This window comes from Pimephales promelas, chromosome 23, assembly GCF_988280905.1.
Source record: "Pimephales promelas chromosome 23, fPimPro1.hap1.1, whole genome shotgun sequence".
Taxonomy (NCBI): domain Eukaryota; kingdom Metazoa; phylum Chordata; class Actinopteri; order Cypriniformes; family Leuciscidae; genus Pimephales; species Pimephales promelas.
The window spans coordinates 27,607,501-27,633,322 of NC_142791.1; the positions used below are offsets into that span (position 1 = coordinate 27,607,501).

General features: G+C 37.9%; 1 protein-coding gene across 1 annotated transcript in view; it reads left to right on the plus strand.

Moving 5' to 3' along the window:
- The window catches only part of zswim6 (zinc finger, SWIM-type containing 6), a 104,695-nt gene that overhangs the window by 53,347 nt on the left and 25,526 nt on the right, over positions 1-25,822 (plus strand). Inside the window, exons 2-8 of the mRNA XM_039676245.2 lie at positions 3,631-3,987; positions 6,906-7,054; positions 8,392-8,542; positions 18,935-19,114; positions 20,536-20,712; positions 22,165-22,311; positions 25,133-25,282. Coding sequence (XP_039532179.2) covers positions 3,631-3,987; positions 6,906-7,054; positions 8,392-8,542; positions 18,935-19,114; positions 20,536-20,712; positions 22,165-22,311; positions 25,133-25,282 — 1,311 coding nt within the window. The remainder of the gene's footprint in view (positions 1-3,630; positions 3,988-6,905; positions 7,055-8,391; positions 8,543-18,934; positions 19,115-20,535; positions 20,713-22,164; positions 22,312-25,132; positions 25,283-25,822) is intronic.

Below are 25,822 nucleotides of genomic sequence, written 5' to 3' on the forward strand. Positions count from 1 at the left end.
TATCACTCTATCCATCTATCGCTATATTTGATAATATTGTTTATATAAAGAAATATGTGAAGTATGATGCTTGTGTATGAAGGAGGTCATGTGACCCCGACTGGTGTTGTGTGTGTGTGTGTGTGTGCTCTAGATTCACTTGGGTCGTGATGAATAGCAGAATCTCTCCTGCGTTTGTTTATATTGTCTTCCAAATTTGCGCTTACTTTCATTATTACCTTCCCCGTCCTCGGGGAGCGTTTGAGAAAAAAATAATTTTGCTTATGAAGCTCGCTGCACTCGTCGTGTGTGTGTGAATGAACACCGCGCTGGAAGTGGCCACCTGGAGACCGCCCGGATAATTAGTTGATTTGCGGCGTGATCTGCGAAACATCGCTGCTTTTGTTAAAATAGAAATGAATAGAGTTGTTTCCTGAGATGGATGATGGTGTTTGCGTCGAGGAATCCCCTTTAACAAGTCTAGACGCACTTTATTCTTCATATATTTACAGTTGTATTTACGGTTCCCTATTGGGATGTAGTTCAAACTGTTGTGAATGTCAAGACTTTTGTATCGATACATTTATTGTCCATAATCTGTACTTGTATAATCTTATGCATATTTTATCTCAAATATTTGTTTTCTGTATCTCTGTTATTCACTCAGTGTAACTGACCAGTTTTAATCATTTTTATGATAACACTTTACTATAAGTTTCATTAGTTAACATGAACTAATAATGAGCAAAACATTGGTTACAGTATTAATTAATCTTTTTTAATGTTAATTAATAAATTAATAATTCATTGTTTGTTCATGTTAGTTCACACTGCATTAACTAATGTTCACTAATACATCATTTGATTTTAATAATGTATTGGTAAATGTTGAAAGTAATACTTACTGTAGAAGTATTGTTCATTCTTAGTTCATGTTAACTAATGGACCTTATTGTAAATTGTTACTATATATATATATATATATATATATATATATATATATAAGCTCTTTCAACAGTGAGCAATAATCTAAATAATATTTTTTTCTAAAATGATAATATATACATATTTTATATAATATATTATAAATAAAACACACACATATATATATATATATATATATATATAAAATATATTTTTAAATATTATTAATATTATTTTATTTATATTTTATATAATATATTATAATATATATATATATAATATAAAAATGTGTGTATATATATATATATATATAATTAAAAAAAATGTTATTTAGATTTTTGCTGACTGTTGGAAGAGCTGATTGTTTGTCTTCTTCATTGTATATGTTAAAATGATATCAAAACAACAATAAAAGTTTGATCAAATAAAAGCAGTCTAGACACAGGTCGAGTCGGACTGTCTTGAAAGGGCTGTTGAGTGTTAATGACGCGGCACATCTTCTGTTTCCACACACACACACACACCTGCACATGAGCAGTGCAGACGGAGGATAAAGCGCGTCTTATGTAAGTGTTGTTGCTGAAGACATGGATTTGCACCAGTTCCTCTGCGCTGGTAAAGGTTTCTTCACACTGGTTGGAAATCGCTCGTGGCGTCGTCTTTCTCCACATCCCACAAGCGAACGCTTTTCTCAAGTGAGGGAATATATTTAGCGTTGTGGAAGAGGCGTATAGGTGGACTCTGCTGGGTCAGCACATTGAGAAAGGAAGTGAAACTTGAACATTCATCCTTTTTCTCTTGTAGCAATAGTGGGCCGGTCCCACCGTTACAGGGAGAGAGTGTGTTTACACCCGTTAGACAAGAACCACACACACCATAAAGTGTGCGTGTGTGTGTGCTAGGCAGGAAGGATATACTAGTATTGTCAAACTGACACCACAAAGTATTTTTAAATATATTTATTATTTATATTAAATATATTTAATATTAAATGTTTATAATGTTTAGTTTTATAATGATTGCAAGCAGTAGGACAAATGAAAACAGTTATTTTTAATATATTAACTCCAGTTTTATTTTATTTAGTTTTTGTTCTTATTTATTTTCATGATTTAGATTTTTTTTTTTAATAATACACTTGAAAACCGTTGTTTATATATTAAATTAATTTGTTTTATTTAGTTACTTTTGTTTTTATCTACATTTTTTTTATTTTTCAGTTATTTTTTTATAATCCACAAAATACGAAGAGTTGGACAAATTAAAAAATAATATTATTGATATATTTAATTTATTTTTATTCAGTTCATCGTTTTAATTTTTTTTTATAATCCACAAAAATACAAGCAGTTGGACAAATGAAAACCATTATTACTCATTTATTTATTTAAACAATTTTTTTTTTTTATAATCCACAAAAATACAAGCAGTTGGACAAAAGAGAACAATAGAACAAAGACACCAATGAAGTGAGCAGTGCTTTAAGTGCTGAACTATTGGAACCGGCCCAAACAGGAAGTGAAGTCAGCCATTCACGGCTCATGAACTCTCTAAGCGTTGGGCGGCTGGGATTATTAATACACACTCATTAATATCTGCTTTACTTCCTAATGGACGATTCTCCGCCTCTTCTGGATCGGCAGCAATGGCGCTTAAATTAATATTCAAATGAGCATCTGTATTATTCAGTCCTACCTTTGTAGTGGCACAGGGCAGACACACACACACACACACGTACATAGACATCTGTTGTTCACCAACAGTAGACTGAGACTTCCTCATCCGCTCTCCTTCTTTACACTCCCTGTATCACTTTTCAGGATTTCATTGTACTTTTAATGCGAGTGGTTTTGTTTTGTTTTGTTTTGCTTTGTTTGTTGTTTTGTTTATTTTAATGTATATTATATTTTTATATTAATTTCATTTCTATATATATACATACACATATATATATATATATAAATAATATATATTAAATAATTATTTCAATTACATATATATAATTATTTAAATAAATAAATAAAATTTGATATAATATATTTTATTATTTTAATATTTTATTTATATACAATATATATTAAATAATTATTTAAATAAATTATATATATATATATATATATATATATTAAATAATTATTTAAATAAAAAAAAAAATATATATATATATATATATATAAATAAATAATTATTTAAATAAATAAACAAAATTATATATATATATATATATATATATATATGAATACAAAATTGTATTTATTTATTTAAATATATATATATATATATATATATATATATTTATAATTTCAATTATATAAATAATATATATTAAATAATTATTTAAATCAATAATATAAATGAAATAATTATTCAATATACTGTATAAATATAAACTTGTATATATGTGTGTGTGTGTGTGTGTATATATATGTGTGTGTGTGTGTGTTTATTTATTTATATATTAAATAATTATTTTATATATATTATTTATAAAATTTAAATTATATATATATATATATATATATATATAATTTAAATAATTATACACACAGTCAGAAAACATTGTACGTTTGTTGTATTTTTGCTCATCTGTTAAAGAGAAAGCGGTGCGCTCCGTCGAAACATCTACATCACACACAGTCAATGCAAACTGAACATGTGTCTAGAGTTTGATGGATGCATTATCACCCAATCCAGCATAAATGAACCCTTTCCTTCTCTGTGTCTCAGGTTTCCATCTCAGCGGCACCGTAACAGAACCGGCCACGTCGTCCGAGCCCGAGATGGTGTGTAGCGTCGCCATTAGCTTCGACCGCTGCAAGATCACCTCTGTGACGTGTGGATGCGGGAACAAGGACATCTTCTACTGCGCACACGTGGTGGCGCTCTCCCTGTACCGCGTACGGAGGCCCGAGCAGGTCAAACTTCACCTGCCCATCTCAGAGACTCTCTTCCAGATGAACAGGGACCAGTTACAGAAGTTCGTGCAGTATCTCATCACCGTCCACCACACCGAGGTCCTGCCCACGGCACAGAAGCTGGCCGACGAGATCCTCTCGCAGAACTCGGAGATCAACCAAGTCCACGGTGAGACCCGGTTCTGCTGCTTCACATCCCTACACTCTCACCATTTCTGTTTGATCGAATTGTTTTCAATCAAAGTAAAGCCTAATTATTTCAAGTGCAGAGGGGCTATATTCTGTATTTGTAGCGTATATGTATACGGGTATATGTATTTGTTGTATACGGGTGGTTCTACGGGCATTTTCTTTATTTCTTTATTTAAATTTTGCATCCTCTGTCTGATTCCTAGAATTAAACGAGCTGTTTTTGCTGATTCCTCTATGTTGCTGACATTTGATTAGCCATTTTTCCATATGTTACTTGTAAATATAGTCGGTAGTGTGTTGAAGGGTTAGTTATCCCCAAAATCAAAGTGCTGTCAGTAATTACGTCTGTGTTCGTCACCACGTCAGCTCACGCATCACATGACCAGCGTCGGCCAATAGTGAGCCTTCATGCTGTTGTACACAGAACTGCAGCTATGGCAAGCCGTTTTAACATTCAATCATTTGAACCTACTCTATTTTTATGCTACTAGTACTTATTCTTTTAAATACAAGTATCTATTCTATTAAGTACTAGTACGTATTCATTACCTCCTAGTGCTTATTCATTAGATATTAGTGCTTATTCATTAGATATTAGTGCTTATTTATTAGATATTAGTGCTTATTAATGAGAGTACTTATTTATTAGATATTAGTGCTATAGTGTTATTCATTAGATACTAGTGCTTATTCAGTAGATATTAGTGCTTATTTATTAGATATTTGTGCTCATTCATTAGATATTAGTGCTTATTTATTAGATATTAGTGCTATAGTGTTATTCATTAGATACTAGTGCTTATTCATTAGATATTAGTGCTTATTTATTAGATACTAGTGCTTATTCATTAGATATTAGTGCTTATTCATTAGATACTAGTGCTTATTTATTAGATATTAGTGCTTATTCAATAGATTAGTGCTTATTCACTAGATATTAGTGCTTATTTATTAGATATTAGTGCTTATTCATTAGATACTAGTGCTTATTCATTAGATATTAGTGCTTATTTATTAGATATTAGTGCTTATTCAATAGATATTAGTGCTTATTCATTAGATACTAGTGCTTATTCATTAGGTATTAGTGCTTATTCATTAGATATTAGTGCTTATTTATTAGACATTAGTGCTTATTCAATAGATATTAGTGCTTATTCAATAGATATTAGTGCTCATTCATTAGATATTAGTGCTTATTTATTAGATATTAGTGCTTATTCATTAGATATTAGTGCTTATTTATTAGATATTAGTGCTTATTCATTAGATACTATTGCTTATTCATTAGATATTAGTGGTTATTTATTAGATATTAGTGCTTATTTATTAGATACTAGTGTTTTTTCATTAGATACTAGTGCTTATTTATTAGATACTAGTGCTTATTAATGAGATACTAGTGCTTAATAATTAGCTTATAGTATCTATTCAATAGATACTAGAACCCGTTTAATAGACACTATTAAGATGGTGACACTTAAGGTGTTTAATGTTAATCCGGCTTGCCGTACTGAGGCAAGTTTCGGCCTCCCAAGTTTTGATCCCATAGAAGCCTATGGAGAAGTGATCCAGCTCTCAGATTTAATCAGAAATATCTTCATTTGTATTTCGAAGATGAACGAAAGTCTTGCAGGGTTGGAACAACATGAGGGTGAGTAATTACTGACAGAGTTTACATTTTTGGGTGAACTAACGCTTAGCTTGAAATAGTGGGATCACAGCCATGAAGAAATTGTCTTTGAGTTGTTTTTGCATCCTGATTTAAATATTTAATTCTCTGGGTAAATCAAACTTTTTTTGTGGGAAAATGGTAAACAAAATCCTATTTTTTAATAACAGGACCTGTTTAAAACTGAGTTTGGCAGATTTTTGTAAAGTTCGTGCACATTAGCATTAGCACAGTTTCTGATGTATGCGTCGGTCGGTCCCAGAGCCTGATGACATCAGTCTAAAGGGAAAGAAAGACTCTTATAGTCTCTTATCGTTTCGGCATTAGGCACAATGGTCATATTATATTTCACTTTTGTCGGGAAGGGGAAATCTAAAGCGGATGTGCCAATTATAGGGGGAAAAAACTTCAGCGAACAGCACATTGCAGACGAGAGTAAAAGGAAGTGCTTTCATCAGTGTGAGGTCACGGCTGGAATGCAGGAAGTTGGTTTGATGTGGCGTCTAATAAATCTTTACTATAGACCCTCTGCATTGTCGACTTCAGCCGTTGTTTGGGTTTCGGGGCTTTTCTTTCCCTGCATGTGTGCGATTTTTAGACCAGCTTCTGCATTGCATTAAACACAACCTTTTTAAAAAGTCATGTTGTTTTCAGGCTCTACTAGAACAGGTTTTCCTGCTTGAATGTTGATTATTCTCCTCATATTCTCCATTGTTGCGGCTCCTCTCTTCCCAGTCTGTCAGTAACGCTCTGTTTACTTCCTGTCTCTCCTTCTGAAAGCACACTGTGCTCTGATTGGTCGTCTGGATCAGTGTGTTGTGATCCGTCGAGTGTGTTTGGGAAATGTCCCGCCAGTTTAACACACTACAAACTAACTCAACCAGGCCCCGCCCCTTTATTCTGCATATTAATTATTATAATGAGGAATATTGTGATGCGTTCGTTCCCGGAAGAAACTCAAGACTACAATGGAGGCGTTTCAGGAGTTCAGAAACACCGACACTGATATAGAGATGCTGTTCGTGCTCAAACAGCAACATTACACACTAAAGAGGGAGAGATGAATAATCGGACCCCTTAAAGGCTGTATTAATTGCATTAGTTGTGTTGAAGATTTTAGGCTGATAGATTCTCTGGCTTTGAATTTTCATTCTCATTTTATGGGGTTTTAGTAAGTTTGATAATCAGTTTTAACCTGAAAGACGTGTGTATTTGTGCCTCAGGGGCCCCGGACCCCACAGCGGGGGCCAGCGTGGACGACGAGAACTGCTGGCATCTGGACGAGGAGCAGGTCCAGGAGCAGGTCAAACTCTTCCTCTCCCAGGGTGGATACCACGGCTCGGGAAAACAGCTCAATCTCCTGTTTTCAAAGGTGGGGTGACGCTCCACTTTAATATGAGGACTTGCTTGGGATGATCTTCCCTTTTCCACATCAACGCATTAGCATTTTATGTGATGAACTAGTTTCAGCCTGCTAGGATAAACCCATTCTACCCATTCTGTCCGGTTGATCTCTTACATTAAAGGAGTAGTTCACTTTAAAAAAAAATGTGCTGATAATTTACTCGCCCCCATGTCATCCAAGATGTCCATGTCTTTCTTTCTTCAGTGGAAAAGAAATGAAGGTTTTTGATTAAAACATTCCAGGATTTTCTCCATATAATGGACTTCAATGGGGTCCAAACAGTTCAAGGTATAAATGAGTTTCAGCGCGGCTTCAAAGGGCTTTAAACGAGACCAGACGATGAATAAGGGTCTTATCTAGCGAAATGATCGGCCTTTTTTTAAAAATAAATAAAGATTAAGTTTTATAAGCTCAAATGCTCGCCTTGCTCTGTTCTGTGATGCGCGTTCGTGACTCTCCTGTTCAAATCTTTTTTCGAGTCATGACTCGAAGGGTCCTAGGTATGACTCTTATTCATCGTCTGGTGTCGTTTAAAGCCCTTTGAACAGTTTGTAGTTTGCACTGAAACTCTCATTTCGACCTTGCACCGTTTGGTCCCCATTGAAGTCCATTATATGGAGAAAATCCTGGAATGTTTTCATCAAAAACCTTAATTTCTTTTCGACTGAAGAAAGAAAGACATGGACATCTTGGATGACATGGGGGTGAGTAAATTATCAGCAAAAGATTTTTTAAAAGTGAACTACTCCTCATGATGCAAAATATTGTTCTATTTTAAAGCAAAATACTGTAAAAAGCTACAAAATCAATTCATGTTGAGTGGAACCAATGAGATTTCACTGTGGGTGGAGCTACACTTGCTTTTTTTTTGTAAGTCTGGGGTCAGTTGAAAAAAAAAAACTTTTTTAAGCAAAGATGCATTAAATTGACCAAAAAATGGCATTTATAATGTTTTAATGCTGTTTCAATTCATCAAATTTGTCACAGTTTCCTCAAATATGAAGGAGCTCGATTGATCCTCATATTAGAGTGATTTCTGAAGGATCATGTGACACTGAAGACTGGAGTAATGATGCTGAAAATTCAGGAATACTTTATATTCACACAGAAAACCGCTGTTTTAACATTGTACTAATATCTCACAGTTTTTACTGTATTTTTTATTTATATAAATGCCGTTTTTGGTGAGCAGAAGAGACTCCACAGTGACTTTTTAAAACAAAAACGGATTAACAATGACATTTTGGATGCAGTTTCAGGTTCAGCATTGTTCTCATTGTGTTTAAATCTTCCGTGTGCTTCAGGTACGGGAGATGCTGAAGATGCGGGACTCGAACGGCGCTCGCATGCTAACGCTGATCACAGAGCAGTTCATGGCCGACCCGCGGCTGGCTCTGTGGCGGCAGCAGGGAACCACCATGACCGACAAATACCGGCAGCTGTGGGACGAGTTAGGTGAGGACAACACTGTCTTTCTTCCATACAGACCGTGTTTACAGTGCAGTGTCATTAAAGTCCCCCTGTGGTGACAATCCAGCGTTTAATGTTGTTTATGTGTCTATGTGGTGTTTTTAATACGCTTTAAGACAAACCATGTGTAAATTCATGAGTCGACAGCATTGCTGAGTATTTCCTCCTTAAAGACAGACCTTGTAACCAATCAGATCAACGTGTGATCGTCAACCATGGATCTCTGAGTGGAGGCGGGGCTCATTTGCATATTTATAGAACCGCGTTTACTAAATGAGGCATTGGTGTCGAGTTACATTCAAGCCGTAAAGAAATTGGAAAAACTTGGAACAGAAGTGAGTTTTAAGGGATAAAAGGATTGGCTAGTTGTTTTCAGGCTCTACTAGAACAGGTTTTCCAACTCGATTGTTGATTATTCTCCTCATATTCTCCATTGTTGCGGCTCCTCTCTTCCCAGTCTGTCAGTAACGCTCCGTTTACTTCCTGTCTCTCCTTCTGAAAAGCACACTGTGCTCTGATTGGTCGCCTGGAGCAGTGTGTTGTGATTGGTCGAGTGTGTTTGGGAAATGTCCCGCCCCTCACCATAACCGCCAGTTTAACACACTACTAACTAGCTCAACCAGGCCCCGCCCCTTTATTCTGCATATTAATTATCATAATGAGGAATATTGTGACGTGTTCGTTCCCGGAAGAAACTCAAGATGGAGGCGTTTCAGGAGTTCGGAAACTTTTTCAGCAACATTACACACTAAAGAAGGACTAGACATTGAGACTCGAATGCATGTGGGTCTGTGTGAGTTTCTAGGCGTGTGTTTAGCGTCCGTCTTCCCTGCACTCAGCGTCTGTGCGGATCTCTGTTTAAAATCCACCTGCGTCTCTGAGGACGGCCATTTAGAGGAGACTGCAGATGCCAGATTGCATATTCGTAGCTTTTGCTCTTGATCAATATTGCATATTCTTTTCCCACTTAAAACCCTCTCGGGTGTTTCCGTCTAAAATATAGTGTGGTAAGCACACAAGCAGACCCGAGCACTAGCAACCGGCGGCGCACTTTAGCCCGTTTCCGAAGTGCTGCGTCCTGCTTCTATTGCTTCAATTACTGTAACTGGATCAAAACGCACGGAGCCAACAACAAATGTTGTTTTACTGCCATTCAATCCACCTAGCGTATTATATACGAGGGATATATCATGCTTTTTCCGCCTTTCCATCTCAATCTCCTGCCATCAGCACTATTGGAATGAAAGTGGTGGAAATTGGGAGGACGTGTAATCATTTTAATTGTGACTGGCTCGCCACATCGCGCTAGCCTGCCAATTCTTAAATCCTGTGATGTTTCATCAATTTTGCGTTGGCACTGGGCGGATGTGGGCACGATGGCTGGCGTTCAGGTCCCCGGGTGCCCGAGCTCAAAGCAGAGAACGCGCTCGGGCCACTCCATGAGACGACGTATGCTAGGACGCTAGTCGAGCTTACGTGATTAAGTGTGGCCGAACGCACAAATGCTTTTTTCTCAGTATTAGTGGAAACTACTACAGCCACTGTTACATACGGAAGCTTGTTTGCGCCTCGGAATAAAACATTTTAAAAGATAAGCGCGACTTTATATCTCTTGAGAAGTCATTATTGTGTGAGATAAGTCGCCATTACCTCTTTTATTTTTTATTCTGTGGCGGAAACAAGCTTCCATAGTTAAAAGCATTTTTACACTACCATTTAGTGGGTCAGGGACGCGTTAAATTGATCAAAAGATTTGTTACAAAAGATTGTTTTCAACATAAATGTTTCTTGAGCATCATATTAGAGTGATTTCTGAAGGATCATGTGACACTGAAGACTGGAGTAATGATAAACTCAGCTTTGATCACAGGAATAAATTACATTTTACTATATATTCACATATAGAACAGTTGTTTTACATTCTAATTATATTTCACTGTTTTTACTGTGTATTTGATGCAGCCTCGTGTGCTTTCATATCTCCCTGCGTTCAGGCAAAGAGCCGTTTGAAGGTTTTTTTTTCGAGGGCTGATGCTTTTGTTTCCGAGCTGACGGTGCGACTGCAGGGGATTTGCGGGGTTGTAAGATTAGCGGGCGTTCGCGAGGCTCATGGAGGACGAGAGGCCCTTTGTGTCACTAAAGGGAAGTCGGCTGTTTAACGAGTGGCCCCTGGATAGGGCCTCGCAACCAACACGAGTCCCACACACTTGTGATGTCGCGTCCCACTGTATTAAGGGAAATGCAGTTTGCAATATGTATTGTGTATCCCAGATTATTCTGGTGTGGTTTACTGATATTTTCACACTCTTGACTGATGTGAAACGGCAAGCACTGGACCTTCACTTTATGTAATATATAGGATCAATTTGAAAACAGTGATACCCTGAGAATAGATGGGAAGAAAACCGTTACATTACAATTACCATAAAATAAGTCTGGTTGTTCATTTTATTATTATTATTTATATTTGTGTGTGTGTTGTGTATATGTTATATTTTATTAAAGTTAACTTACAGAAAAATCACATGAATTTGGGAACATACATGGGTTTCACATGCAATCACATATGTTTTACATGCAATCACATGTTTCATGTGCAATCACATGGGTTTCACATGCAATCACATGGGTTCACATGTAATCACATGGGTTTCACATGCAATCACATGGTTTTCACATGCAATCACATATGTTTTACATGCAATCACATGTTTCATGTGCAATCACATGGGTTTCACATGCAATCACATGGTTTTCACATGTAATCACATATGTTTCACATGCAATCACATGTTTCACATGGAATCACATGTGTATCACATGCAATCACATAGGTTTCACATACGTTTCACATGTAATCACATGGGTTTCACATGCAATCACATGGTTTTCACATGCAATCACATGGTTTTCACATGCAATCACATGTTTCATGTGCAATCACATGGGTTTCACATGCAATCACATGGTTTTCACATGTAATCACATATGTTTCACATGCAATCACATGTTTCACATGGAATCACATGTGTATCACATGCAATCACATAGGTTTCACATACGTTTCACATGTAATCACATGGTTTTCACATGCAATCACATGGTTTTCACATGCAATCACATGGTTTTCACATGCAATCACATATGTTTTACATGCAATCACATGTTTCATGTGCAATCACATGGTTTTCACATGTAATCACATATGTTTCACATGCAATCACTTGTTTCACATGGAATCACATGTGTATCACATGCAATCACATGGTTTCACATACGTTTCACATGCAATCACATGGGTTTCACATGCAATTACTTGGGTTTCACATACAATCTCATGGGTGTTTCCCATGTGCAATTACCTTTAACATGTGCAAAGCACATTAGTTCCACATATTTTACATGTTACATTTCACATATGCAAAATCACACGTCCATGGGATCACATGCGTTTTTGCACATGTGAAACTCGTGTGGTTTTTCTGTAAGGGGGAAGCTTGTGATATTTGTTGGTCAGCATGAAATCAAAATTGACACTTGAACATTGCTGTGTTTATTATAAATGATTTATCGGTGCAAATCATTATTCTTTTAAATTCATGTCCCTCATAATGTCGAATCAGAATAAGTTCCACTTGCAGCATCTCGACTCTTCTCTGACGATGTGGGCGGGGCCACCTGTCACTCACATGAGATCAGCCAATAGCAAATCCCTCACAGACACAATCAAGCCCCGCCCACATTTGTTCTTGTTTGAGAAGCGTTTCACTCGGATATACGTCACAATAGGGAAGAAACGATTGCGTTTGAAGTCGACTTTAACCCGTAGTGCTTCAGTGTTCAGACTGCAGTTTATGAAGCGATTGCTGAACAGTTGTTCCAGGTGTGCTCCTGCCCCTTAAGAGAGCTGAAGAACTGGTGAAGGGGCCCAGGTTCATTACAAAGAGGAGGAGAGCGAGATCTGAGTCTCTCTCTCTCTCAGATGAATCATTATGCCTGTCAGGCCCTCTAAGCCCTGGCGTAATTGGAGAGGCCTTCGTTATGAAGGCTCCCCCTCCTCTTCCTCCCTGACAGGCGCGATAATGCGAAGACCATTTCATTAAATCCCGGACACTTAATCTGACACCGGCGGTCAGGTAGTCTGAGGATGAGGAGCTGCCAGCGAGTGCCAGAGGAAGATTACAGCACAGATTTATACGCTCGCTCCTCCCAGCATCCTTCACTCTGTCTCTTCCTTCATCCGTGTTTCGCTGCGAGCTGAGGGACAAAGGCTCGCTTGCATCAGGCAGGGCTCGGATCGCTTTTATTCATTTTTTTAGCAATTATGTTTGGTGTTGCTAGTGGCAGTCGGCCCTTTTACCCGTAGAAAACCCCGTACAGCTCGAGCGCACATGATACAGTCATTCACTCACCAATCAGACTTCAGTAGTGTGTGTGTGATACGAAGCGTTATAAAACAGGGCAGATATTAATGAACAAAGCGTCATCAATTCATGAAAATCAGATTTTTTGTTTTAAAGAGATTTATTATATTAAAGTATTATATTATATTGACTAATCATAATAATAAATCATCAAATTACAATACAAAATAGGTGGATGAATATATTAAACTAATTATAATATATATTATACATTTAGCATGTATGTAAAAAAAAATGATAATAGTTTAGTAATAATAAATAAAAATGCTATTTAATATATTATATTATGGTTATGATTTCTGCTTGGAATAATAATCAATTTGATGATATAATATTATTTCTCTTGGTTAAAAAAAGTCACAAATAATTTATAGAAATAATAATAATAATAATAATCATTATATATCATGTTGTTATTTTATGTTGTATTATATTTCATAATGGTTTATTATTATTATTGTGGCGCTGTTAGAAAAGCCCATATTGCTGGAGCGTTTGCTGTGTGTCTGAATCTGAATGTGTGTGTCTGCGAGAGGGGAATCATGGGATGCGCTCGAGACAGGCGCTGACAGCAGGGATGAGATTGGGAGTGAAAGCCCAAATTACGCCCGGTCAGACCGAGAGGGAGGGACTCTGTCAGTCAGTGTGTGTGTGTGTGGAAGAATTTATTCGCTAAGCTCAATATTGTTTTAATTAATCTTGGCACAGGGGCCTGTGTGCTGAAAGCGACTCCTCTTCATCTAGGTTACGTATGACGGAGAGGCTGGAAATTAGGCCACGACTTCTCTCAGCTGACAGAATTACACTAGCGAGCGCTAATCCTTCACATTGTCCAAACACAAAGCCGTGTAGCCAGCAAGTTCAAGACAATGGCGGGCTAAATAGCCAGCGGCGTCTTGATTAGCATGTAGCGTCGTAATGAATTAGCCTACAGCTGGCGCAACCGTTTCAGTTTGTGGTTTACGAGTTCTGCTTTTTATCGGGTCTTGTTTTGTCTGTATTGCTGATTTATCACAGATTTATTCGCTCCCTTGACTCGCTCGTTTCCATTTATTGGTTCTGGTTGGTTTATGTGTCATGGAAGCAAATTTCCCTTCACTGGAGATCATCTAAGAATGATCTCTGACTAGTTATCGAATCATCAGCAACTGAAGATAGCCTAAAAAAAAGTTGTATCATCAATAGCGTTTATTACTCGTGAATCATTTAAACGAACCGATTCATAAGATTCATTCGCTCATGAATCAGAATATACGAGTTGTGTGGATGTTGAACTCGTATATTCAGTGAAGACATTGAAATTGACGGCTTCGCATTTTGGTGTTCAAGAACCAAGCGTCATGGATGCATAAAAATATGGTTTTTCGTAATAAGGCCAACTTAATTCATTTTCTAACCCTAGTTGTATCATAGAGACATCAAAGTCTCTATATAGAGAAAAAATGCACATATATTTATATAATTGTGCATCATTATATTCCATAATATAATATATGTATTTATGATTTTCCCAGCAAAAAACGTGTGCGTCCATAATTATGTTGCATCATATTATATTAAAATTTGCACATACATTGTTTACCTTTGCAGGCTGGTTCCTGTAATGCTCTTAAAGTGTCTGAGATCTGCATGTTTTGTGCATGTTTGCCCGTCTCTTCCGCGTCTGTTGTCCTTCATGCCCAAACAAAGAGCCGAGACTCGTCCCATCCCCCCACGAGCTTCCCGTGTTCTCCCAGATTTCCTCACATCTCTCTCTCTCTCCTCCTTTGTCTTCCCCTCTTTTCTCTCACTATCTAATTCCTCTCCTGCCATCATACATTTGTCTCTCCCGCTCCCTTCATTTCTCTCTCTCTCTCTCGTTCGCTCAGCTGGGTCTAGCAGGTATTCTCAGTGTGTCATTGTGAAGCACTCTGGGAGTGATTAAACCATCATACACAATCCGTATGGCATGGCGCTCGCGTCAGGCTCCATACATCACGGCCTAATGCAGCCAATGGGATGAATTAGAGGAGAGATGAACCTCGTGGGGTTCGGCTGCGCCCGCTGACGTTCTGCAGCTTTTCCCCGTGAGGGACGTGTGCGTATCGATCCGGCCTTTATGCTCAACTTCTTTGGCGTGAAAGTGGCCTGTATTTGTGGATGGATGTCACCTTACTTCATTTTATTTTTTTTTAAATCAGGATTTGTGAGTGTTTGGTTTATTTATAGAGTAGAAACTTCATTGGCTGCCGTAATTTTTGCTAGCGATCAGCCGATATATCAGCCAGACAGATTCATCAGCAGATTCATGAGATTACTGCAAATAACCGAAGTGTTTTTTCTCTCTTTTTATGTCAGTATGGTTGCTGCCAGTTGAACTGATATTGTGCTCTTCGAGACTGATTTTTGCCTATATTTTTCTCAGATTGGGCAATAATATGCCAGCTTAGCCAATTACAATTATTTGCCATACGATGGATGGATAGATATACTGTAGATGGATAGAGATAGATACAGATATGGATGGACGGATTAATAGAGATAGATACAGATATAGATATGCATGGATGGATGGAGAGATAGATGGATAGATAGATAGATAGATAGATAGATAGATAGATAGATAGATAGATAGATAGATAGATAGGACGATGGAGGGATAGATAGGACGATGGAGGGATAGATAGGATGATGGAGGGATAGATAGATAGATGGACAGATAGATGAAGAGATATAGAGATGGATGGATAAATATAGATGGATATAGATAGATACAGATATATGGATGGATGGATGGATGGATGGATAGATAGATATATAGAAGGATGGATGGATGGATGGATGGATGGATGGATGGATGGATATATAAACGGATGGATGGATGAACAAATGGATGGATGGACTGATGGACGGACGGATGGATGAACAGATATATGGATGGATGGATGGATAGATATATAGAAGGATGGATGGATGGATGGATATATATATATAGGGATGGATGGATAAACAAATGGATGGATGGATGGACGGATGGATGGATGGATGAACAGATAGATGGATGGATATATAGATAGATGGATGGATGGATGGATGAACAGATAGATGGATGGATGGATATATATATGGATGGATGGATGGATAGATATATGGATGGATGGATGGATAGATATATAGATAGATAGATGGTTGGATGGATAGATGGATGGACAGATAGATGGATAGATAGATGGACGGATGGATAGATAGATAGGTAGATAGATAGATAGATAGATAGATAGATAGATAGATAGATAGATAGATAGATAGATAGATAGATAGATAGATAGATAGATAGATAGATAGATAGATAGGACGATGGAGGGATAGATAGATGGACGCATAGATGAACAGATATAGAGATGGATGGATAGATATAGATGTATATAGATACAGATGGATGGATGGATGGACGGATGGATGGATAGATTTATAGATGGATGGATGTTTGGATGGATGGATGGATGGATGGATAGATAGATATATAGATGGTTGTATGGTTGGATGGATGGATGGATGGATATATATATGGATGGATGGATGGATGGATAGATATATGGATGGATCTATATATGGATGGATGGATGGATGGATAGATACATAAATAAATGGATGGATGGATGGATAGATATTTAGATGGATAGATAGATAGATAGATAGATAGATAGATAGATAGATAGATAGATAGATAGATAGATAGATAGATAGATAGATAGATAGATAGATAGATAGATTTATAGGACGATGGAGGGATAGATAGATGGACGCATAGATGAACAGATATAGAGATGGATGGATAGATATAGATGTATATAGATACAGATGGATGGATGTTTGGATGGATGGATGGATGGATGGATAGATAGATATATAGATGGTTGTATGGTTGGATGGATGGATGGATGGATATATATATGGATGGATGGATGGATGGATGGATAGATATATGGATGGATATATATATGGATGGATGGATGGATGGATAGATACATAGATAAATGGATGGATGGATGGATGGATAGATATTTAGATGGATGGATGGATGGATGGATAGATACATAGATAGATGGATGGATAGATATATAGATAGATGGATGGACAGATAGATGGACCGATATAGAAATGGATGATATAGATGGATATATGGATAGATATAGATTCAGAAATGGATGGATAGAGATAGAGTGAAAGAGAGAGAGGGGTGATGGATTGAGGGCTAGAGGAACCAATATAGATACAGATATAGAGATGGAAGAATGGATATACACTACAGATGGATGGATATATAGATGGATGGATAGAGATGGATAAATGTATATAGATACAGATATGGAAGGATGGATGGATAGAATGAAGGATGGAGAGAGATAGAGATAGATGGATGGATAGATAGATATGGCAAATGTAGGAAGTTAAATCACAGCACTACTTCTCAATAGTGAAATGAATTGATTCATATCTGGTTATTCATCCAATCAAGAGTTGCGTTCAGGTCCTTGTCATCTTCATTAGGCATGAGCAGAAATATCTGATGCTAATTCTGAGAAATTGCTGTCTCAGGATCACCTTATTACCATCAAACTCAAAGTAGAGCAGAACAGACGTGATTGGACGAGCTCCTCTTAAGGGTACAGTACACACGGAGGTCGTTTGTGTGCGTTAAACGTGACCGCGTTCAGTCGAGCGGTCAGCTGACCTATTTATCTGTTCGTCTGTCAGACTTTATGAACTTAATGAATCCGAGATGCTATTTCTCCATCCATATTGGTCTTTGTGTAGAGTTGGGAGTCGAAAATCAAATACTTGAGGTCAGGAATCGGATACTTTTTAAACCGCGAGATCAATCGCGGGCGCTGTAACTCTATAGACCAACTCTTAAAGGGACAGCGCTGCCGTCTCAACAACAAAAGACTGAGAAAATTCACTCGTTCGTGACTGAATAACTTTAGTGACTATGAGTAGATGTCGACCGATATTGGATTTTACCGATACCGATATTTGGGTTTGACCATGCATGCCGATAACCGATTATTCAACCGATATTTGATACTGGATTAAAAACAAACATAACACTCCAAGTAAAACAGTGCTGAACTGAAATGTGCTAAATTAAATAAATATATTAATTAAATGAGAACTTGAACTCTACAGAAAGTAATTTAAACATTAAAATATTACAGGTTTCTTTAGCGATAACCTAGGAACATTTGTAAATTGAATAGGTAACACTTTGTAAGTCTCATTCGTTAACAAGGATGTAATACAGCTTTCATGAACTATGCATTCAATATACAATATACAGTTTTACTGCATGCATTATTATTATTTGATCATTCATGTTAGTATATAGTACATTAACTAAGGTAATAACAGATGATCAAATTAAAACTTAATTTAAAATGTATTACTAAATGTTGAAATTAACAAACAGTGAATAATACTTCCACAACACTTCTTAACCTTAGTAAATGCTAAAAATTGAATCTTATTGTAAAGTGTTACCATTTCATATAAATCCATAGAGTCAGCAACAGACGCAACCCGTAAAAACTATCGGTTTGGATTTTTGCCGTCAATCTACTATCGGTACCGATATATCGGCAAGATCGATGAATCGGTCGACCTCTAACTATGTGTAATGTATATTTTATTTATAAAGTGCAGTGTTATTTTACAGTTTTTGTTCCTGAATACCTGGAAATCTTAAAATACGTGTAATAAAATAATTTTTGTGTAGGACACGATAACCACAGGTGTAGCGCCGTTCATGTTGCGTTTACTGAACTCCCGCAAACCTTATATTTTCGATTGCCCTTGCCGTAAATCACAGCTGTACGCCTTAAAGGCGCAGTGCACACCATATCAGAGTCCCAACAGGAGGCAATCCTGAACGTTTCCAGACATAACGATATGTGTGTGTGTGTGTGTTTCCCAGGTGCCTTGTGGATGTGTATCGTGCTGAACCCCCACTGTAAGCCGGAGCAAAAGGCCGCTTGGCTTCGGCAGCTCAAGAAGTGGAACAGTGTGGACGTGTGTCCCTTGGAGGACGGTAACCACGGCAACGAGCTGCCCAATTTAACCAATGCCTTGCCTCAGGGTGCTCACGGCAACCAAGGTAAGCGTGTGTGTGTGTGTGTGTGGTGATGATGGTGGGTGTTTTAATCAACCGTGCGCCCCTTTTATTAGGCTTGGTGTGACTAATGGAATGCCCCTAATAACGGCGGTTCACCACTTTTGTCCTTGCTGTGCTAATCATAACTCTGGGCGAAAGCGAGGGGTGGGGCCGCGGGGGGAAATGGCTCTATTGAAACTTTTCGATTACTCAGGTCTTTTATACCGAGGCGACAACGTCTGCGGAGACTTTATGATGTGTTTTGTTATAAATATTCATGCTCCAGACAGGTAATTGCTGAGAAATGACTTCCCCTTTCCGAAGGTATTTTGGGTATGAATGGGCTAGTCGGATAAATGTCTAGATTTTAATTAGAGGTTTTGCATTAAAGTGTGGCGATTAGATTAAATATTTATCATATTTGGTTTATATGATTTGTTGACACTTTATTTCCTGCTTAAAGTTCACTTTTAAAACAACTTTTGCTGATAATTTACTCACCCCCATGTCATCCAAGATGTCCATGTCTTTCTTTCTTCAGTTGGTTTTTTGATGGAAACATTCCAGGATTTTTCTACATATAATGGACTTCAATGGGGTCCAAACGCATTTGTGACTCTTCTGTTCGAGCTCGTTCATCAAAATGAGCAAATCTTTTTACGAGTCATTTCGTTCGTTGAATTAACCAAATGATTCGTTCATTTTGATGAACGAGTTTGAACAGGAGAGTCACGAACGCACATCACAGAACAGAGCAATGGCGACCATTTGAGCTTGTAAAACGTAAACTTTGTTATTTATTTATTAAATGAGCGATCATTTCACTAGATAAGACCCTTATTCATCATCTGGAATTGTTTAAAGCCCTTTGAAGCTGCACTGAAACTGCCTTTTGGACTTTGAACCGTTTGGACCCCATTGAAGTCCATTATATGGAGAAAATCCTGGAATGTTTCCATCAAAAAACCAACTGAAGAAAGAAAGACATGGACATCTTGGATGACATGGGGGTGAGTAAATTATCAGCAAAAGTTTTTACAAAAGTGAACTACTCCTTTAATGTAATACTGACACTCAAACTTCGAGAACTACATACAAAACGAATTGTCGCTATCCACGATACATATTTTTGCATTTTTGTATTGCGATATATTGTGAAGCCCTTAGTGTATATATGAAATACTGCCAAAAGGCTTGATATAATGATTTATTCTAGCTATATCAGCCGGCTGTAGTGTGTAAAGCGTCTGCACCCCCCGTGAATGACAGTTCAGCTCGCTGCACTAATCTACGGACTTATTTCCGAAGGTTTTACTGTTTGGCCCTGACTGACAGGCCCCCGCGGGCCTCGCTCTCAGAGCTAGCATTGAGAATGACAGAGCAATTTCCTTTCTCTCTTCCCTGTCCCTCCTCCTCCTCCTCAGATTTGGGCACCCGGCCCCACCGGACGGTTTTCACGCGAGCCATCGAGGCGTGCGATCTCCACTGGCAAGACAGCCACTTACAGCACATTATCAACGACGACCTCTACACCAACTACTGCTACCATGACAACACTGAAAATTCGCTCTTTGACTCGCGCGGCTGGCCCTTGTGGCACGGTGAGCGGGAAAACACGTCGCCTCTTTGTGTTGTGCAGTTCTATAGCATTAAGAAAAAAAAGGAAATGTAATGAATGGAGGCTTTATATGGAGTTTCTAACAAAAAATTGTTCAGACACCACATATAACGTTTTTTTTTTTTTTTACTAGTGCGTGCAGGACAGTATAGTTCATTTATGTAAGTGAGGAGAGAAAAATAAAGTAAACTGTGATTATACACAAAAATTCTTCATATATTGGACTACCAGTAAAATTGACCAATTTATCTAATTGTGTATTTAAATATAACAGCCGACAGATATGTGAGAGAGTAACAGAAAGATGGACAAAAAAAGTTCTTGTCATTTTTTTTACCATTATCTGAACTATAGCATATAATAAACTAGGGCTGGGTAATAAATATCGATTTCTCGATGTTAATCGATTCTCATTTTTACGAACCGATATCGATTCTTAAATCGATTAGTCATCCTGTTTCATTTGAATGAATGGGACATTGTATCGCGGCTGCGCGCATCCAAAAATCGCAATAATCTTTGTCCTTTGTTACTATTGATATGAAACAAAGTCTCAATTTTCAAATTACGTCCATTTTCTCTAGAAATTCAAAAACATAAATAGTGTTTTGGCGCTGTGGCGTGAGATCGCGCTGGAGAAGCAGCAGCGCTGATCTCTCTTCCGGCTTAATAATACCAGTCACAGCGCCAAATAAACATGAATGAGCATCTGAAAGTGTGTTAAAGATAGAGTACAACTTATCCAAATCCGTATCATGTCACATTGATTCGCTCATCGAAAGACGTCAGTTAAACAGCTTGTAATCAATGTCATGTATCGTCATATTTACCTCAGAAAACCCACATAAACTCGTTAGTCAGCTAGAAAAAAATAACTCCAGAGAGGAGCATTTTGCTAAATATATACACCATATTACATATGCATTATAATCTTAATGTTCTTCAATATTTAATGCATATTTGAATAAATATGGCAAGTTTTTATGACAGCCACCATTTAAATGTTTATATATCATATAATCTTTTTATTATAGAAATAAATAAAAGTGTAATGTAAGTGTTTGTATAGCTACAAAACAGTTCATTATTACCTTCATATTAGGCTAATGAAGCCTATAGGCTACAACTAGACTCCCATAGTTTACAGCATTAGTGAAGAGATTTGATTCCCTTGAGAAAATGGCCATTTATTGTAACTGATATCCAAAATAATCGATATTGAATCGAATCAAATCGAAATCGAATCGAATTGTGAAATTTGTCTCAATACCCAGCCCTATAATAAACCGTGATCATGTGAGAAACATTGAAGGTGTCTGAATACATTTTGTTTTGACTGTAAATGAAAGGAATTTGCCTTTAGCGCACGGGTGAATGTTTCTCTAATGTGCTCGTCTGATGTTTTTAAAGCGTTTTTTGTTATTTTTAATCGCAGAACACGTCCCTACGGCCTGCGCCAGAGTAGATGCACTGAGATCTCACGGTTACCCACGGGAAGCACTGCGATTGGCCATCGCCATCGTCAACACCCTGCGCCGGCAGCAGCAGAAACAGCTGGAGCTCTTCCGAAACCACAAGAAAGGTGAGTTCAAAACTGGGATGTTTGCTTTAAATGAACATCCGGTCGGGGAGAGCGTTTGTTTATCAGTTTCAGCAGTGCATATGCATCCTATCATGAACTTCCCGAGGCGTTTAATCGTTTAATATTACTGCTGTATGTGGGAAGAGACAAGTCTTATAGAATGAAACATGAGCTAACATGAACTTGCCAACATTCGACTACAGGAGGGAGACCACGTCTGAGTTCCTATTGGTAGCTGCTGTGTCGCATCACTGCTTATTTGCATAATGTTCACTCCATGTTATATTGCATGATGTATTCGGTCGTAACCAGATGTGACAACGCCGCAAAATGTTTCTATTTCCGTGACGTTGCGGCTGGAACATCAATATACAATCAATCTCAGGTACTAATTATATGCTTTATTTAGTTTATTTAATGCGAGATTGAATATTATTTTGCGTCACCTTTATCAATAATGGATTATTCACCTCAGATGTAGTAAATAAAAGGAGAATGAACAAGTTCTATGGCAAAGATTGTTTCAGTCACTCTGTATTTATTTTTAAAGGTGTTAAAATGGTGTCATTTATGTGAATTTGATTATATATCCATTTGCCTGCATGTGCAGTTTGCTTGAAGAGAGACTCCGCCCACACTCTCTTCTGATTGGCTGTGATTTTTATTTTATTTGATTGCGTGTGCAGTTTGCTTGCAGATAGACTCCGCCCACACTCTTTTCTGATTGGCTGTGATTTTTATTTTTATTTTATTTGGTAGCATGTGCAGTTTGCTTGCAGATAGACTCCGCCCACACTCTCTTCTGATTGGCTGTGATTTTTATTTTATTTGGTTGCGTGTGCAGTTTGCTTGCAGATAGACTCCGCCCACACTCTCTTCTGATTGACTGTGATTTTTATTTTTATTTTATTTGGTTGCGTGTGCAGTTTGCTTGCAGATAGACTCCGCCCACACTCTCTTCTGATTGGCTGTGATTTTTTAATTTTTATTTTATTTGGTTGCGTGTGCAGTTTTCTTGCAGATAGACTCCGCCTACACTCTCTTCTGATTGGCTATGATTTTTTTTTTTTATTGATTTGCTTGCGTGTGCAGTTTTCTTGCAGATAGACTCCGCCCACACTCTCTTCTGATTGGCTATGATTTTTTGATTGATTTGCTTGCGTGTGCAGTTTTCTTGCAGATAGACTCCGCCTACACTCTCTTCTGATTGGCTGTGATTTTTTTTTTTTGATTTTTTTTATTGATTTGGTTGCGTGTGCAGTTTGCTTGCAGATAGACTCCGCCCGCACTCTCTTCTGATTGGCTATGATTTTTTTTATTGATTTGCTTGCGTGTGCAGTTTTCTTGCAGAGAGACTCCGCCCACACTCTCTTCTGATTGGCTATGATTTTTTGATTGATTTGGTTATGAGTGCAGTTTGCTTGCAGATAGACTCCACCCTCACTCTCTTCTGATTGGCTGTGATTTTTATTTATTTATTTGGTTGCGAGTGCAGTTTGCTTGCAGATAGACTCCGCCCACAATCTCTTCTGATTGGCTATGTTTTTTGATTGATTTGCTTGCGTGTGCAGTTTTCTTGCAGATAGACTCCGCCCACACTCTCTTCTGATTGGCTATGATTTTTTGATTGATTTGGTTGCGAGTGCAGTTTGCTTGCAGATAGACTCTGCCCACACTCTTTTCTGATTGGCTATGATTTTTTGATTGATTTGCTTGCGTGTGCAGTGCGCTTGCAGAGAGACTCCACCCCCCTACTCTTCTGATTGGCTGTTTTTTTTTTTCTTTTTTATTGATTTGGTGGCATGTGCTGTATGCTTGCAGTGAGACCCTGCCTACACTCTTCTGATTGGCTGTGATTTTTTTTTTTTTTTTTTGATCGATTTGATTGTGAGTGCGCTTGCAGAGAGGCTCCGCCCACACTCTCTTATGATTGGCTGTGATTTTTTTTTTTATCTGGTTGGGAGTGCAATGTGCTTCCAGAGAGACCCCACCCACACTCTCTTCTGACAGATCTGGATCCGACTCCGCCCCCTGGATCTCGTGTACTGCACTTTGATGCAAATCCTGTGCAATTTGAATCTGGCATGTTCCCTCCATCATTTCCTGTATCACTAACAGTGCAAAAAAGGCCAAAAATGGTAGCATTGATAGCCAATTATCTTTTCAGCAGCGTGTGCCTGTGCTCTGTGTCTCAGTATCTAATGGCCAGGTAACGGTTTCATGCAGCACTGCTCCTCACTAGAGCTGAATGTCCACTTGTGCCCAGCAGGGCTCAGGTCAATAGCATTTAAATGCAAATGACTACTTGTTGTGGTGAAAGTGCCCACGCATAATTCATATTATTCAAATGAGGCGGCTCTATGGCCCGGTCCTGGGCTTTATGTAAAACACTAGTGCGGTGATTTCCACAAGAGACGCATGTTTTAGGAAATCGCCTCACAAAGTCAGACTGCATGTGTGGGTTTGCCTCTCGGCAGGTGTGCTGTTTTTATCAATATGTTACGTATTTGTTTTTGTATTCAATTAAATATAATTATAATTTCTCTCCAATCATCTTCCATTTTTGGATGAAAATTCTTTGCAATGCATTCTGGGAGGTCAATATTTGAATTAATAAGCACTCAATAAGCACATAAAATAGTGCAATTGTGCATTTTACACTGTTTTCGATCAATGCATGACAGTACTGAAAAAGATTGTCCGCCATCTTGGTTATTTTGCAATAACAAGGTACGATATAAGGTCAAAAGAGTTTTGTTTGTTTGTTTACCTTTAGAAAAACAACCCCAAAACCAACCCTTTTATTATTTTCTCCGTCTAGATTTGCTTCATAAAGGGGTGACGTCCATCACCAATCTAGAAGGATGGGTGGGACACCCTCTGGACCCCATCGGGACGCTCTTCAGCACGCTGATGGAAACCGGCCGCGGGGATGAAGACGGTTCGCAAGGAGGGTTTCTAGATTTCTCAGGTACTGTGACGCCAGATGCTGTAGCACATCACAATCTTTATGATTCACGTTATTTACGAACTAGCTGAAACTGTCAAGGCCTATTAACACCCTGTTAAAGCGTCAGGCGTCTTAAGCATCCTCTGAAAGATTTAAAGTTAAAACTGTTAATGCAAACATTTATACAGCATGTGCTCTGTAACATGGTTTTGTTTTGTTATTAACACAATGGGAGTTTTTAGGCCACCTTAGTCAACTGTCTCTCTAACTAACCTCACTTATGCTCCTACTTTAGACTCTGATTAAAAAGATATGGTATGCATAAAGAGTAAAGGGTGAGTCTCTTTTATCTGAGCTTAAAAGTAGTAACTTTATTCTTCCCTGCTGCATTTTTAATGCACTTTTAATTTTAATGTTTTCTGTTCCCATCTCTTATTCATGAGCTTTGATTGGAGAGATGACTGTATCACAATCAGAGAACATGGCGCTGCAATTATACGTTATTGTTGCCTTTGGGCTTATGCCCGTTCTGATTGGCATCAGAAAGCGTAGGTGCGATCG